The 18,904-nt window shown below is 35.0% G+C and overlaps 1 protein-coding gene across 1 annotated transcript in view; it reads left to right on the plus strand.

Moving 5' to 3' along the window:
• cemip (cell migration inducing hyaluronidase 1) overlaps positions 1–18,904 on the plus strand; it is a 380,066-nt gene that overhangs the window by 321,867 nt on the left and 39,295 nt on the right. Inside the window, 5 exon segments of the mRNA XM_056461019.1 lie at positions 5,160–5,245; positions 5,792–5,923; positions 7,840–7,875; positions 8,162–8,317; positions 16,831–17,011. Coding sequence (XP_056316994.1) covers positions 5,160–5,245; positions 5,792–5,923; positions 7,840–7,875; positions 8,162–8,317; positions 16,831–17,011 — 591 coding nt within the window.

Here is an 18,904-nt window from a genome sequence, read left to right on the forward strand (position 1 = left end):
GGGTCACACACCAGAAGCGCCACTCGGTGGCGTGCCGTGTAGAGCCATGCAGTGCCATACATTTCCGAATTCTAAACATAGGTTTCTATCAGGATACACACACCGGCGCCGCAAGTCGGCGGCTGTCCGCGGCACCTATACACGACTCAGGACACTGTTTATTTCTCTGCCGTGCCACCATCTGCTCGAGCGCCATCCGATTAGTTTCATGTTAAATATCATGTGAATGTGCGCGTCTGGTGTGTGATAGTTTTAACTGTCATGTGTGCGCCATGTTGCGGTGCTTCCGGTGTGCGACCTGCTTAAGGCCAATTTAGTTTATTCAATTTACCTAAAGTCAATTTGGACTTGAAGGGGAAACCGGAACACATGGAGTAAACCCACACCAACACGGGGAGAACATGCAAACTCCACACAGAAATGCCAACTGGCCGGGACTCGAACCAGTGACTTTCTTGCTGTGAGACAACAGTGCTACCCACTGAGCCACTGTGCCACCTCATATATCACTTATAATGCAATTCATAATGCAATTCAAAAGCATAAATATACAGGGAAAAACAAAAACATGAATCACAAAATACGAAAAACTGTTCATTCACGGATGGTTTTAGTGCAGTCTTCACATGTTCAGAATTCGTTATAATAAGCGGATCTATCATAGTTTTTGTTACAGGGTTTCTGCTGGGTCTTAAAAAGTCTAAAATTTAAAAAATCGAAATTTTAGGCCTTAAAAAAGTCTTAAATTTGCTCTTCTTGGTCTTAAATATTTCTGCACAGGTCTTATTTTTCCGATGTCCATGTAACGCTACATCTAATGCTCATTTAAATTCTTTTTTGTTGCTGTTGCTTGGTTTTCGTGGTGTTGTAGTTCTTTATTTCACTAGTCCAAATGTAATTTGCGGGATTACAACTACAAACGAGACCAACATGCAATAGCCAATCAGCTTTCTGTTATTGAATTCAGTGCACACGGCGAATGTGACGTCATCGCAGTGTTTGCGGAGGTTCACTTTAGGTGCACACAACTGACGAAATTTTTTGAGACTCGGGTGAACAGTTGATTTGAGTTGAATATGAAACACTTGGAAAAGATTTTGTCTGAAAAGGTATGACGGTACTGTACAGACATGTTTATGATCCGTCCATGATCTAGCCAAGAATTATATGATGACCAATAATTCTTGGCTAATAATTGCAACAGCCGTGGCAAAGGAGGAGAGTTTTTGTGAAAGTTTGGAAAAACCTGAGGGAAAAGTTGGATAAAACAAAAAAGAGGCCATGCAAAAGTGGAGACCCATGTGGTTTTATTATTACAGAATAAGTTTTTCCACCATTCACAGGTTTTATGCTGATGTATATATTACAATTTTGAATTTAAAACAATTTAATAGTTACAAACTAAAATTAGGTAACAAATTATTTCTTTGGAAACTGGAAAAGAATATATGAACCTATCGGTTTACAGTATACTGATGGCCAATTTCTAGGCTTTATTGGTGATAATAGACAGGACTGTTGGACCATTTTTGCCTTTTTAGCCTATAAGAAGAGGACAGAAACTAGCCAGACAGTAATGTGTGAATTGTTGAGTAGGCAAAAAAAAATAATAATAAAAAGTCAGTATTTTCAGCATGTGGGTTTTTTTTTTTGCTTTGTATTCTTGTAATAAAAAAATATAATTGTAGAGCAACCCATGTTCTATTGCCATTAATATTTAAGTTAAATAGGTAGAACTGTCCGAGATATGAACAAAAGCAAGTGATGCTTCGAAGTCAAAAATCTTGAATGGTTATAAAAATCTTTATAATCATGATAATAAATTATAAAAATAATAAAAAACAATCAGTTTAAAAATCTTCAATGACGCCGGTGCCTATGGCGTAGTGGAAAGTGCCTCAACACATGCACTCCGGTGTTCTCGGCGACCTGGGTTTGATTCCTGCCTCGAGGTCCTATGCCCATCCTTCCCCTCTCTCTGCTCCCCACACTTTCCTGGCAATTCTTTTTACTGTCCTGTCAAAATAAAGGTGAAAACCCCTAAAAAATAATTATTAAAAAAAATGAAATAAGTAAATAAATCTTCAATAATATTAATGATATGACCTAGTTCCGGAAACTTTCTACTTCTCTGTTTATCTGTCTGATTTTACTGTCTGTTTCTTATGACCACCCCCTGTCATTTAAAAGAATATTTCAATGGCGAACGCAACAAGTATAAAAGTCTTGTTTGTTTCGTGAGGTGCGCGATGCTGTGCCAGGCGAAAGTATAAATCAGCCTTAAGATGTTTGTTTGTTTTTTCTGTAGTTCAATGGTGCGTCTAGCCTGTCTTCAGTACAGTTCAATTTAAATACATTTATTTTACCACTAATTTTCTGATTTAGCATTTTCTCTTTGTGTATGCATGTTTTTGATATTGTGATATAGGTCTTAAAGTCTTAAATTTGACATTATAATATCTGCAGAAATCCTGTATTATGAAAATAGCTGTATTCATAGTCACTGAAGCTAAGCAGGGCTGAGCCTGATCAGTACCTGGATGGGAGACCACATGGGAAAACTAGGTTACTGTTGGAAGTGGTGTTAGTGAGGCCAGCAGGGGCCGCTCAACCTGCGGTCTGTGTGAGTCTTAATTCTCACTCCAAGTGGTGTGGAGAGACCACCCTCATGATTGTGAAGCATTTTGGGTGTATGGCCATACACGATAAATGCGCTATAGAAATACACACATTACATTACATAGTTTTATGATACTTTTTATGTAGATTAATTTTTAAATGATTGTTGACAAAATAACAAAAATTCCCATTTATATAGTGCTTTTCTGGACACTCAAAGTGCTTTAAAAGTTTTAGGGTGAATCTCCTCATCCACCCCCAGTGTGCAGCATCCACCTGGATGATGCGAGGGCAGCCATATTGCACCAGACCGCACACCACACACCAGCTGATTGGTGGAGAGGAGACCGTGATGAAGCCAAATAGGACATGGGGATGGTCAAGAGGCCATGATGGACAGTGCACAGTGGGCAAATTTGGCCAGAATGCCGGGGTTAAACCCCTACTCTTTTTTTTCGAGGGACATCCTGGGATTTTTAACGACCACAGAATGTCAGGAACTCACTTTAACGTGTCACCAGAAAGACAGCAGTCACTGAGCAGTATAGAGTCCCCATCAAAATACTGGATCGTTAGGACCCACACACACCGCAGGTTGAGCGCCACCTGCTGGTCTCACTAACACCATTTCCAGAAGCAGCCTAGCTTTCCCATGTGGTCTCATATCCAGGTACTGACCAGACGTAGCCCTCCTTAGCTTCAGTGGGCGACCATGTGAGTAAAAAGAGGATCTAGCATAGCAGCGTTCAATTGAAATGTCTTTTTTTGTCCACTGTGATTTTAGAGTCTGTAACTACATTTCTTTAGCTCAGTCATATATAGAAATGTGCCTTTGTTTTTATTCTTTAAACTTCTGAAGTGGAAAGGCTGTAAGGCTCAAAGGTGATTTAATTACACCCTACGATGTATTTTTTTGTTATTATTTTTTATTTTCAGCTATTTTGACAGAAATTCCTTTAAACATGCCTTTAGTTACTATTTTTGTTCACTATATGCTCATCTCTTATTGTGTGCTTTATAAAACTACAAATATTTACATGTAGCCAAAATCTGCATTATCTATATTAATGGTGCTCCAAAAAGGTTGTCAAAATTAATTTCTATTTAGCTCATTTAAAAGCAATAGAGTTGTGCCGAAGTGCTTTGCAAGACAAACACAATGCATAAATTTAATAAAAGAACCACAAATTGAAGGATGAGATTAAACAGAAAAATTAAAACTGACCTTAAACTCACTGTTTACTCAAGTGGTTTCAAATCTTTATGAGTTTCATTTTTATTGAACACTTAAGATATCAGTAAGATATTTTGAAGAAAGCTGAAAACCTGTAACCACTGACCTCCATAGTATTTGTTTTTCTACTATTGAAGTCAATGGTTACAGGTTTTTGATTTAATTTGATATCTTGATATTTTAAAGAATGTTGGAAAAATATATTTTGAAGAACACTGAAATCATATAACCACTGACCTCCATAGTAGAAAAAACAAATAGTATGGAATTCAGTGGTTACAGGTTTTCAGCTTTCTTCAAAATATCACGGTATTTTTTAAGAAAGCCAAAAAAATATAGTTTGAAGAAAGCTGAAAACCTGTAACCATTGACTTTCATAGTATTTGTTTTTCCTATCATGGAAGTCAATGGTTACAGGTTTTCAGCTTCTACAAAATATCTTGTTATTTTGAAGAAAGACGAAAAATATAATTTGAAGAATGCTGGAAACTGATAACCATTGACTTCCATAGTAGGAAAAACAAATACTATGGAAGTCAATGGTTATCAGTTTTCAGCATTCTTTAAAATATCTTTTTCAGTCCTTAGCAGAAGAAAGAAAGACAAACAGGTTTGGAATAGTGAAAGATACGTAAATAATGACAGAATTTTTTAGCTGAAAACCTGTAACCATTGTATTTGTTTTTCTACTATGGAAGTCAATGGTTAAAGGATTCAGCTTTCTTCAAAATATTTTGTTTGGCTTTTTTTTAATATCAAAATATTTTGAAGAATGCCAAAGACCTGTAACCGCTGACTTCCGTAATAAAAACAAACAAATACTATGGAAGAAAAACAACATTTTGAAGAAAGCTGAAAATCTGTAACCATTGACTTCCATAGTATTTTTTTCCTACCATGGAAGTGAATGGTTACAGGTTTTCAGCTTCTTCAAAATATCTTGTTATTTTAAAGAAAGACAAACAAAGATATTTTGGAGAAAGCCGAAATCTTGTAACTATTGACTTCCATAGTAGGAAAAACAAATACTATGGAAGTCAGTGGTTACTGATTTCAAGCATTTTTCAAAAAGTATTTTTCAGTCTTCAGCAGAAGAAAGAAAGACAAACAGGTTTGGAATAAGTGAAAGATACGTAAATAATGACAGAACTTTTTAGCTTTGGTGTGAAATATCCCTTTAATCAAAAGCTAGTGGAAACAAATAATTAACAACAAACAAAAAAGGTTTATAAAGCAGTCACTTTGCAGGATATGTTTGGTTCAAACCAAGCTCTAATTATCTTTTTTTTTTTTTTTTTTTTGGCAGGCGGGGATGATCCTGGACAATGGAGTGAAGACGACTGAGGCTAATGCGAAAGACAAGAGGCCGTACCTCTCTCTTGTAGGAGCCAGGTTAGCATTTAGCATTTCTCAGAAACTATCAGCATATGTTGTGCTTTGGATGCTTTTGAGGCATATCTTGTATTTAGCATAAAACTGGTTCGTTTTTTTCCATTAATATTGCAATGAGGGGAAACATGCAGGTTTGTCCTAATTGAAAGGATGCTTGTACTTTGCTATTGGTGGATCTTATGTGATTGACAGGTCGATCCCGCCCTCAGACCTGGTAATATATGTGACTGGTGCACTATATACAGTTTCAACATTTGAAGTGGATCATTATCTTTCATCAAAGCTGTCCTAAAACTATTGAACAACACCCATTCTTGTCCTAGACACATTTAAAAAATATTTTTGATTCACTTTTCAGTTTTGATTTTGAGTCAATATTCTAAGCCAATTTCACTAGTTGATCGGAAAACCAATTAGGTTTAAGTATTATATCTTCTGAACCAGCCTAGATGAGTGTGACATTCTGCTCATTGCACAGGGACAATGTACTGTAATTTTTAGATGAATTTGCATTCATACAGTTCATACAGTGCCCTTCTCTGGCAGGTACGGCCCACACCAGGATGCTGACCCCTTTAAACCAAGAGTTCCTGCTTTAGTTCATCATTTTGTGGCCTATAAAAACCAGGACCATGGAGCATGGCTAAGAGGAGGAGATGTTTGGCTGGATGAATGCCAGTAAGTGTTTTTTATTTTTTGTTTCAGGATTTGTTCTGTTTTGTAGTTTTTTGGGGGTTTTTTTTGCATTGTTTGTCTCGTTTTGTGTTTTGTTTGTTTCGTGTTTTGTTTTGTTTGTGTTTTGTTTGTTTCATGCTTTGTTTTGTTTTGCATTGTTTGTCTCGTTTTTTTGTTTTGTGATTTGTTTCATGTTTTTTGTTTGTGTTTTGTTTGTTTCATGTTTTGTTTTGCATTGTCTCATTTTTTGTGTGTTTTGTTTGTTTTGTGTTTTGTTTGTTTAGTTTTGTTTTACATTGTTTGTTTCATGTTTTGTTTGTATTGTTTGCTTTGTGTTTTGTTTCGTGTTTCGTGTTTTGTTTTGTTTTGTTTTATTTTTGTTTGTTTGTTTTGTGTTTTGCTTGGGGGTTTTTTTGTATTTTGTTTGTTTCATGTTTTGTTTGTTTTGTTTTGAGTTTATTTGTTTTATTTTGTTTTGTTTGTTTTGTGTTGTTTGTTTTGTTTTTCATGTTTTTTTTCGTATTTAGTTTGTTTCATGTTTTGTTTTGCATTTTGTCTTGTGTTCTTTTTGTTTTGTGTATTGTTTGTTTCGTGTTTTATTTTAGTTTTGTTTGGTTTTGCATTGTTTCTTTCATGTTTTGTTTGTATTGATTGTTTTGTGTTTTGTTATTTTGTTTATTTAGTATTTTATTTGTTTTATGTTTTTTTTGCTTATTTCAAATTTCGTTTGTTTCATGTTTTGTGTTTTGTTATTTTGTTTATTTAGTATTTTATTTGTTTTATGTTTTTTTTGCTTATTTCAAATTTCGTTTGTTTCATGTTTTGTGTTTTGTTTGTTTGATTTTGTTTTGTTTCGTGTTTTGTTTGTTTTGTTTGATTTGTTTTGTTTGATTTGTTTTGTTTCGTGTTTTGTTTGTTTTGTTTGATTTGTTTTGTTTGATTTGTTTTGTTTCGTGTTTTGTTTGTTTTGTTTGATTTGTTTTGCTTTATGTTTTGTTTGTTTCGTGCTTTGTTTTGTTTGTTTTGTGTTTTGTTTGTTTTGTATTTTGTTTGTTTCATGTTTTGTTTGTTTTATTTGTTTTGTGTTTTTTATTTGTTTTGTTTTGGGTTTTGTTTGTTGTGTGTTTTGTTTTGTTTGTTTCGTGTTGTTTGATTTATTTATTTTTTATGTTGTATTATTGTTGTTTGTTTTGTGTTTTGTTTTATTTGTTTTTTTGTTTTGTTTGTTTCATTTTGTTTTTTTGTTTGTTTCATGTTTTGTTTGTTCCTTGTTTTGCTTTGCCTATCATTTTACTTTAAAATCTATTATTTTATTTTATTATTCTGTAATTTTTTTTAGTTAATTGAATATATGATTCATTTTCTGGACATTAAATTATTATTTAATTAAAATAAATGTAATTAAAATTGATATACATTATAGCGGATTATTATATTTTATTCATTTTTAATTTATCATATCTAGATGGGATGTTTTATTAATTTATGACTGTTATGTTTTATTTTTCTGTAAATTTAGTTAAACATTTTATTCTATTCTATTTATTTATTCTGTTATTTATTTTTTTCTTAGCCAATTTTTTAAAGCAAGCAGTTGATTTAGTATTATGAGAATTACCACACAATTATTGCTAAAGCTCAACACATGAAATATCACATAAAAATGCACTTTCTGAAAACCGAAATGCACTTCATTTTGAAAAGAGAAAAAATCGATATCAAGGATCTAATATGCATTCAATAAAATAACTTTTAGTCTCTACATTTGTCAAATCAATTCTCCCAGCGTTGAGCGTCTCCTCAGATTTATGGCTTCAATCATGCGTGCGAGTCAGTTTTGATTGCTCTGCTGAATAATCCGTTGAGAAGTTTTTGCATGCGGTCACCACTGACTACTCCTTCATCTTAATTGCACGCAGGTTTGCTGATAACGGAATCGGCCTGACTCTCGCCAGGTAAACCCCTGCTAATCACCATCTTTCTTTATTCTATTATTTTTCTTGCACACATTTTAGCAGTCTAAAAATGAAAAGTGTTCATATTTGCTGAATTCATTATAGCTCAGGGCGTAGTGCCTATAATTGGAAAATGCCTTATATGGGCGGCTTCTTAAGATGCAGGGAAGTAGTCGGGGGCTTTTGTGGGAATGTGAAAGTAATTTATTGGTGAGAATGCAGCATTTTTTTTCCAAAGGTGTGGATTCGCATGCTTTTTATTCTGAGTTTGTGCATCTTTGTGTAGTGGTGGAACATTCCCGGATGATGATGGATCGCGTCAGGAGGTGAAAAACTCTTTATTCGTGGGTGAAAGCGGGAATAGAGGGATGCCGGACTTGAATGATCAGTCCTGGGGACCCGGAGGTCCTGATCATCTCGGCAGATCTTTGCCCAGAGGAGTGTGAGTGCTGGAAACGTCTCTTTTCATTTGATGGTGTCTTCCCTCTGTTTAAACGGGAGCCCCTTTTTACAAGATGTAAAAGAAGTCTCTGTTGTCCCTCGAGTATGCAAAGCTTTAGCTCAAAATAACACAAATAATGTATTATGACACTCTAAAAATGCAGCATTTAGGCTTTGATCCTAATTGTGCCGTTTTATTGACTGACACTTTAAATTCAAATGAGATCGTGCTATTTTTAAAAGAGGGCGGAGTTACAAATGCCTCTGTTTTGAGCATATTGGCAGATTCAAAACAGGACGAGCCTATTCTTTGTGAAATACTGAAAACATCATAAGAAGTTTTTCATCATAAGAAGGTTTGGAAAGTCAAGGTTTTAAAAATAGTAAATGTTTTTTTTATACCGTTCCTAAGGTATATGTAAGGTATTTTAATGTTTTTTTTTTAATGTGTTGTAAAGAAATCTGTTTTTAAACTAATAGAGAGCAGAAGTCAATGATTTATTTTAATTATTAGATAAACACCGTGCTCTGACGTCAAATGAACCCGTTTGGTGCTTTCCCTAATTGAACCTCTTAGGGTGCTTTTACACTAGCACTTTTGACACCCAGGTTCGTTTGACGTCAGAGTATGGTGTGTATGTCTAGTGTGACGCTGTCTTCTGAACTTGAGTGCGCACCTGTGAACCGTACCCGAGTCTGCCTGAAAGAGGTGGTCTGGGTACGGTTTGTGCAAACTCTGGTCTGGCTCAATTCTGATATGAATGCAGTCGTACCAAATAACGGAAGCGATGATAATGTCTGCTTGTCTCCACCAAAAACAACTGCAGACATTACGTGATTTTCTGAATGTTTTTAATATTTTTTTGCGGCAGATAGACGCAAGTGGCTCTCTGTATTTTGGTTTTGGTAACAAAAGCAGAACGACCGTGATATGCAGATGTCTCCATTTTGCCAATTTGCTTGCGTGGCCGTCACCTGGCAACAGCCGTACACAAAACAGCAGCTTGATGACGCAAGCATACAAGGGTTTAGAAGGAACACAAACCAGACGAGAAGGTGGCAAGGGGGGACAATCGAACTTGGGTTCAGTCCAGGCAATTAAACCAAGTGTGAAAGCACCCTTAGCTGCTGACATTATCTTAAACAGGTACTGTGTGAAAACTGTGTGAAAAGGTAGACAGCTGCTTTTCGCTCAGGGCTGTTTATGCTAATGAGGGAGTGATGGTCACTAATGGGTGGGGCTTTGACACGTACAAAGGGAGAATGTCAATCAAAGTGTTTCTGCAGACAGTTTTAATTATGTGCGATTATAAAAAAAAGAAATAATATTTTTTTACCATTAGAAGCTGGTTATAGTCACACATTGTTGCCACACAACAAAACCTTTATAAAAGTGATTTCTGCATAATACGTCCTCTGAATGGTGTATAAATGTGCGACAAGGTTTCCAGGAAAACATTTCTTCATTTCGGAGGCCTTTCAAAGACAGACGAATCTGACCTTGGTTTTGACTTTGACCTTTCATGGCTGCCTATTCAGACAAGTGCCTTAAATGTGCTTTAAGCTATTTTTATCAAATGGCACTCCAAAATATATGGCCATTGTGTGTCAGATATCATTGAATCTTGAGCGTCTTGAGATATCAGGTTGTTTGTGTAACATCTACTTTCACACAAAATGTGTTTACAGATTACAAAACTGTGTTGTAGCCTTCAGAAATTTGAATGGTTTTGTAGTTTAGGTTAAGTATTAAAACCTTGAGTGTAGGTTTCAGTATTGAAGTTGCTTTTGCAACCAGTTTGATTATGTTATATTTGACAACAGGATTTTTAAAGTTAAAAAGGAAGGATTTGGCTAGATTTAATGCATCAGAAATTATTTGGACTTTAATTGGTCTGAAATACAGCATGAACATCAATTGTCAATTAATAAAAACTGAATAGCGTGCTATCTTTCTTTAAAATAAGACCAATAATAATATGTATTAGATATGATTATTGTGAATTTTGACTATACAATGACTCGAGTGTAAAAACTACACTTCTTGCCAAATCTTGCCCCAAAGAAAGCCATTTTAAGACTTTGAAACAACTTAACGAAACAAGCTTTCTTTAAAAAAAAAACAATCTTAAAAACTACAATTGTTACATGATGATTATGCAATTTACAAGTGGTTTAATTATGGTGTATTTGACAATATGATTTTTAAAGTTAAAATGAAGGATTTGGCTTGATTTTATGCATCAGAAATTACGTAAATGGGTCTGAAATACAACATGAACATCAATTGATAAATATTGAATTATGTGTTAATATATTTTAGGTATGTATTTTGACTGGGATGACTCCACAATAAAAACTACAACCATGAAATTGAACAAACCAATGCCATGAACCAAATCCGGCCCAAAAAAAGATTGTTTTGATGCCATTTTGAGACTTTAAAACAATTTACAAAACAAACTTTCCATAAACACTTTTAAAACTACAATTATTCCATAATTATTTTGCAGCTAGCCAACTAGAGCCAACTTTATTATGTTATATTTAAAAATGTGAAGTCAAAAAATGAAGGATTTGGCTTGATTTTATGCATCAGAAAATGATTGGATATAAATGGGTCTGAAATACAACACGAACATCAATCGTCAATTCATAGTTTTATAACGTGCTGTCATTTTGTAAAATTAGATCATTAACATGTATTATGTAAATTGTGAATTTTGACTATGCTGATTACAATGTGAAAACTACAGTTTGAACTAAATCTGGCCCCAAAACAGTTAGTTTTGAGGCCATTTTGAGACTTTAAAAAAAACAACTCGACGAGACAAGATTTCTCAAAAAAATCTTCAAAATTACAATTTTACCATGATTATGATGATGCAATTTGTAACCAGTTTAAATATTTTATATTTGACAAGATGATTTTTAAAGTAAAATATGAAGGATTTTGCTTGATTTTATCCATCAGAAATTGATTATACGTTAACACAAACATCAGTCGTTAATTGAAAAAAATTGAATAACATGTCGCGTCATTCGTTGAAATAAAACCATTATTATGTATTAGATATGTAAATGGTGAATTTCCACTATGATGAGTCCTCTATAAAACTTACAACTACAAACAATTGTTGAACAGACTGATGTGACACCATTTTGTACCAAATCAGGCCTAAAAAGTTTGTTTTGAGGCCATTTTGAGACTTGAATACAAGTTAACAAAACAAAGTTTCTATAAACACTTTCAAAACTACAATTATTACCTGATGACGATCCAACTATCAAATGGATTTATTATGTTATATTTAAAAATATGATATGTAAATGGTGAACGTTGACTATTGAATGTTGAAAAAACTGATGTGACGCCATTTTGAACCAAATCCCACCCAAAAAAAGTTTGTTTTCAGTCCACTTTGAGACTTTGATACAACTTGACAAAACAAACAGTTTACAAACACTTTCAAAACTATAATTATTTTATAATGATGATCCGACAACTGGATTTGTTGTGTTATATTTATAAATATTAATTAAAAAGTTCTGGAAAGTTAAAATGATCTGGCTTGATTTTATGCATTAGAAATTGATTGAGGGTAAATGGGTCTCAAATACAACACCAACATCAATCATCACTTGATAAAAATTGAACGACGTGTGCTGTCATTCGTTAAAATAAGACCATTAATATGTATTAGATATGTAAATAGTGAATGAGTCCACTATAAAAATTACAACTGCAAACAATAGTTTTAACTTTGAAACAGCTTGACAAAAAACTTTAGGTGCGTCCTAAATTGCATACCCATGCACTATTCCATTTTGTAGTACAAATAGTGTAAGTAGTGCGTTCACACTGAAAACTCTAAAAAGAATAAGTGCGCTTTAAATACCCGGATGATGCACTCATTCAACTGTTTAAGTTAAGTGTGTAATGTTGGACACTTCATACACTCAACGGCCGCTGCTTTGCTCACATAGCGGAAGAGGTGGAACTTTCGGCCACTGATGTTGGATTATTTATTTATTTTGGATTGTGAAAGCAAAATTCCACTATGAGATTGATTATAGCGCCTCCCGATGGTGAATGCGGATATGCTCATGGCAGGTATTATTTGGTGATTTCCTCATTTATTTCACTAATTTGGCAACCATCAAACGTCATCTGGGAAACGGTTTGAATTTCAACCATTAGTGTTCCAGTTGGAAGGACACTCCAAATACTATGCTGTTGAGTGTGTAAGTGCATAAGTACATAGTGCATGAGTGTATAGTGTGCCATTTGGGACGCAGCTTCTCTGTATAAACCTTCAAAGCTACAACTGGTTCATGATGATAATTTAATAAGTGGGCGAGGCTTGGAGACTCCGCCTTTTTTCACTCAAAAATGCTTCAGGAAATATCTTAAAGATGCCATTGTCATGACCTAGTCTATAATTATATGACCATTATTTGACAGAAATCACAGAATCAACCTTAAGATATCAGATTTAATAGATTGCAAAAAGTGTGGTTGTGCCTTCATTTGTCAGTATTAATCTACATTTGCAACTAAATACACTTCTTTCAACTTATTTTATAACATTTAAAGTAAACCAAATAGTGAAAACAATTATACAGCTGCAATTATTGCAATCCAAACAGTAATAGAAACTGCTGTAAAGATTAAATATGCTTAGTAAGTTCTGTATTTACAATTGGGGAGTAAAAATCAATCCAAGTTTCAGGTTTACACAGGTATTTTTATGCCTCTGAGCCAATTTATCACTAGACTCTTTATAGCTGACAGGGCTTGAGGATTTCATGTGCTTGACTTTCATCTGTAATACTGCAGCTCAACACCTGTCACTTTATATTCCTCTTCCGCTGCTTCTATGGAAAGTGCTGGATTTTGCATGGATGTCTACAACAACAAAAAAGAATGATAAAGCACTTTTACCAATTGCTATGACAAATACCATATTTATTGCATCTTTGAGACTCAAAACCTCTTTTCTCTCTTTGAAAACTTTCTGATGCCTTCTTCAAACTTTAACATTCTCCTTTCAGATTGTAGAAAACAACTTTAGACAATTATTTAAAGGTGCAGTATGTAAGTTTGACACCCAGTGGATGAACTGGGTATTGCACTTCTGGATCAAAACAAACGCAAGCGCAGGTTGCCAGATTGATGACCAACAGGAGTGAGTCTGACTGTAGAGCCTGAAGGCTGATTTAAATCTTGTTGTATATAAAAGCAACAACACGTGATAGAAGGAATTATTTCCTTATTATAATGAGTTTTTGTCCTAACCAACACCTAAAATTGATATTTTAGAAACGGCTTCTATTTCTCGCAGCTGAACAACAGGACAAACTGACAATGATCACCTCAGGTACACCTCATGTGCTTTATTCAGTGTTAAATGCTAATAATGTGAGTTTGAATGGCATTTCACATGACATGCATTGCCATACTGAAAGCAGCAGCAGATAGTTCACCTCAAATCTTGAAAATAAACCATCTGAAATTGAACTTTAGAGCTGTGACCTAGAGCAAGCCAACACATATCAGTGATTCAGCATCTGCATTTAATAATTTTAACGATGTTTAATATGTATTAATTAGATTATTAACCTTACCGTTTCGTTCTATGAATTCGGACATACTACTCTGCTCGCATTTAGCGTACAATATAGTATGGAAGTATGCGGTTTCGGACGCAGCCATAGTCTTTGATTCTTTATTTCAAAGTATCTATTTAATATTGCAGGCTCTCCAAAGATGGCAAATATAAATCTTAGGCCCAATCCCAATTCTATCCCTTAGTCCTTACTTCTATTCCTCGTTTTGCGCGCTCCTGCCAAGGGGTAGGGGTGTCCCAATTCTCTAGCTTGAAGGCGTAGGGCTAAGGGCAAGGGGTATTTTTTGTCATTATTACGAATTTTTACAACAAACAAGCAAATGTTTTAATATATTCATAATCGCGTTCATGTTTTGCCATCATGCTTAATTTAAAAAAAAACGCTAAAGTAAAATCCGCTAAATTTCTATAATCTTTAATCCCTAATAATATCTCCTGTATAGCAGTCCCACATTGTTCTGACACTCGAATTCCCTGTCAGAAAACTCTAGTGGCTGGGAATGAGCTTATCACTTTTAGCTTTTTCTCAGTGTCTGCTATAATGTTAATGTTGTTTTTGGTGTGTTTACATTGATGAATATGGCCACTGTGTGAACACACAGTACAGTTGCGATCTTATTGCCATATTAGATCGTTATGATATATAATATATGCCTTCAGTGATTTCCTGAAGATAAATACAAAAAAAATAGCACAACTGTAATAACTACAGCAGTCGCGATCGTCTGATCTCAAATGAAGCAAGAGATTGCGATGACATAGGATGACGTGTGCAGGTGCTGTAGTGCTGTTCCAATTCTTAATGGTAAATTTTGAAGCCCTTCCCCTTAACACTCGTTTTTAAGGGGGTAGGGGTATAAAAATAGAATTAGGATTGGGCCTTAATTTGATAAGAAAAACATAAATAAAAACCAAAATAACTTACATTGTGAAACATATAGGTCCTTTGGGCAAATGTGTTCCCCTTAAGAAGGACCGTGAAATTATAAGTCTGTAGCTCAGACAGGGCTGGTGTTTGGAATATTGAAAATGTAACCACTAGTTGCTAGGAGACCATACATCCCATCCATCCCAAAATGACTTAAAATGCAATTAACCCCAGACCCTTCATGCATGTTAAGTTTGGCGAGTTTCCACCACTGGGACGGAAAGTTATAGCAGTTCAAACTGAGGAATCAAGGAAAAGCAGTGCCTTTCATTCTTCTTTCCAAACATGCAGGAATCCCCAGAGATCACAGATTAAGCTTTTCCCATTGCTTTTTCAATAAAAATAACATCCTCAATCAAGATATTCCAAGTTTTTTCAACCCAGACTAGTCACATATGTTACTATTACAATGCTTCATTCATTTATTCATTCATTTCCTTTGTCACTTATTTATCAGGTGTCGCCACAGCATAATAAACTGCCAACTATTCCAGCATATGTTTTACAACCAATATCTTTCGCAACACATTACTGGGAAGCACCCATACAATCTCGCACTCAGACACTATGGCCAATTCAGCTTACCCAATTCCCCTAAAGCGCATGTCTTTTGCTGTGGGGGAAACCGGAGCACCTGGAGGAAACCCACAGCAACATGGGGAGAACATGCAGAAACTCCACACAGAAATGCCAAACGGCCCAGCCGGGACTTGAACCAGTGATCTTCTTGCTGTGAGGCGACAGTGCTAACCACTCAGCCACCGTGCTGCCCCATCAAAATGCTTTATTTATCGCTATATTTATATTTATTGCTATAGCAATAGCTCCACTGAATTGAAAATAATTTACTTTATAGTTTTAATCACAACATGATCTTCCTCAGTGATTGACAATTGTGTTCTGGCCAAAATGTTTGCCATTTTAATGTCACATTTGCTTTTTTGTTGCCTTTTTTTAATCTTTCGTCAGGACAGTGAGGTGTCCTTAAACTACAAAATTGAAACTATTATGTTTTATTTCCCTTGAAATAAAATTTAAATATATATTCCTTAGTACTGTTTTTTTAAACAAAAATCATGTTTTATTTCAGCTAGTTTTGGAACATTTACATACCAAATTAACTGGGATTGCATGTTCAGAAGTGTTTCACATTTAAGAGTTTTGGTTTTTTTCTCATTTAATTGAACTAAAATTGAAGTTAATAAAAAAAGAGAAATGGATTGTAATAAAACGATTTTAACAAAAGGAAAAACACACAGCAAAATTCCTAAACGCATACTTGTTTTTTTCTGAGACATAATTCTATTTGGTTTAAATAAAAATTAAATTAATTGTCAAAAATGAATAAGCAGATAAAAAAGGAATAGAAAAATTAAAACTGAAACGATACAAATAGTATTTTTTTTTAAATGAATGTGTTTGAAAACAAAATTTAAATCTTACAGAAAATTCTCAAAATATAAAAACACTTAAAAAACACAGTACAACACTAATGTGGTGAGTTTCTTCACAATCTAAAAGGTTCATATTATATCATATTCATTAACTTCATTTGTCTGCAGATTGTGTTTTTAAAGTTCCAGCACAAAATCCCTCACAGATCATTTATTTTCCCATGATGTAAATGTAATTTTATTGTGAAAACAAATCATTTTTTGTGTGTCTCTTTAAATGCAAATGAGCTGCTGCTCCCTGCCTCTTTTCCAGAAGAGGGCGGAGCCTTTACAGCTTGTGCCTCGATTGCTCCAACAAGAATAAACGCAAAACATTTGCATGTGTTTTACAGCCTTGTCAGCTTATACTCTTGAAATATGGTTTTCAGACACATGACACATAGCCATCATATGACCCCTTTAAACTATCCATTATTAAATTCCTTTAAGCTAATATTCCATAGTGACTGCTGTTAGATGAGTTCAGTCCAGTTCACGGCTGTCATCTCTGTCTGTCCTGCAGGGATTTCCCCATTCGTGGAATGCAGATCTACGACGGGCCAATCAACATCCAGAATTGCACTTTCCGCAAGTTCATAGCGCTTGATGGACGACACACCAGCGCTTTTGGTTTCCGGTTGAACAACTCGTGGCAGAGCTGCCCGAACAACAATGTCACAGACATCACCTTCGATGACGTGCCAGTAAGTCTCATCTCAGCATTTACTACAACTGTTTATTGTGATAGTTAAAGTCCGCATGAACTGGACTGAACTCCAACTTTTATTTTTTTTGTGATGCAGTTCCTAGAGACACTGAATATTAGATGAGAAAACAGTGGTGTGGCTTGTTTTTTCTACTGCAAGCTGATTGGATGTAGTAAAGTAGGCATTTCATTCAGAAATATTGACAAAAGGGTTTGGGGAGAGTTTTTACAATATGACAGACACCTGCTAATCATTTCTTTTTTTGGTCAAAATTGACAGTTGGAGGGGCGTGGTTAAGCATGTTAGCCACGCCCAATACCTTAGACAGACCTAATATGAGAATTTAACTGAAAACAAATGGGAACAAACAACCAACAAACCATTGCTGCAGCTCTGATACAAGTTTTACTTATGGAGAAATTTAAAAGCACTGCAGTTTTTGGATGCTCTGCGATTCTCTGAGGTATTTTGTCTATTGTTATTACTGAAATGTGTATATTCTGTATAAGTTAAGAAGCTGATTGGTTAGTTTTAGTCACATGACTCACGTTGTGCTGACATTCTGGCATTCTGAAAAGCTGAGCCCATGGCTGCGTTGAAAATCGGCTACTGCTCGAATAGGTACTACATTTGAATTTGAATTTACTTCGCAACTGTTAGAAAAGCATGTTCTATATTGTATGCATGTGAGTAGTATGAATGGAATTCCTGACCTACCCGTGTCAGTTGGCATCATGGGATAATAGCACCTGTCACACATACAGACATTTCCGGAAAATTGCAGTCCACTATTCTCCAATTCTCATACAGCTCTCCCGACAAAAATGCTTGCTGCAAACCAACAGCTTTGACAGAATTGCAAGGAAAAACATGCAACAAACCCCATGGATCATGGAAAGGGTCTCACCCAGTCATTGGGTTTCACAGCTTGGCAGGTCTACCTTGCCTTCGGAAAGCACCTGCTCTCATTAATAATTAAGAAGCAGGGCCTTCTCATAGGATAAGAAAACTCCACTATGAATAATAATGAGAAATCTACGCATCATCACTCCACTAGCAGATTCGCAATACATCACCAATTTTGATCCCGCCCCAAAAATCATTTTAAACCCGGAAGATGAAATTAGCTGACAAAAACTCAAAATTTCCAGTTTTCCTTACAATTAAAGCTGACAGGTGCTAACGTTGTCTTAATTGATGCGCAACACACACAAATCTGTTTAAAAAAATTTGGAGTCAACGTCGGCTAGTCACTGGTGACGTCATCAATAAAACACAAAACGCCACAATTTGTGATTTATTTGGAAGACAAATTTATTCACATGCTGTCTGTATGTTGCAAAAACAATGCAACATTACCAGTTGCAAATTTAGTGCAACACAATGCATTGCCAACACTTTCATTTCGTTAATAATGCAGCATTAGCACAGGCTAATTTTAGTGCTAAGTAAATGCAGTCAACACATTGATCACTGCACATTCTTCTAAGAATCAATCAAAGACATGCGGTGTAGCAGTGTTTCGACAGTACATTTTGATTTAGTTTTAGTAATAGTCTTTTAACTAAAATTCCATTTTAATTTTAGTCATATTTTAGTCTTCTGAATCATTTTATTTTAGTCTAGTTTCAGTCAATTAAATTTCATAAGATTTTAGTTGACTAAATCTACATCTAGTTGACTAAAATATATTTGGTTTCATTTAAGTGTAATTGAATTTAATATTGTATACATTTATTTATACAAAATATTCTAACTGAGTGGCGCAGTAGGTAGTGTCACCTCACAGCAAGAAGGTCGCTGGTTCGAACCTCGGCTGGGTTTGTTGGCGTTTCTGTGTGGAGTTTGCATGTTCTCCCTGCGTTCACGTGGGTTTCCTCTGGGTGCTCC

This window comes from Danio aesculapii, chromosome 7, assembly GCF_903798145.1.
Source record: "Danio aesculapii chromosome 7, fDanAes4.1, whole genome shotgun sequence".
Lineage (NCBI taxonomy): Eukaryota > Metazoa > Chordata > Actinopteri > Cypriniformes > Danionidae > Danio > Danio aesculapii.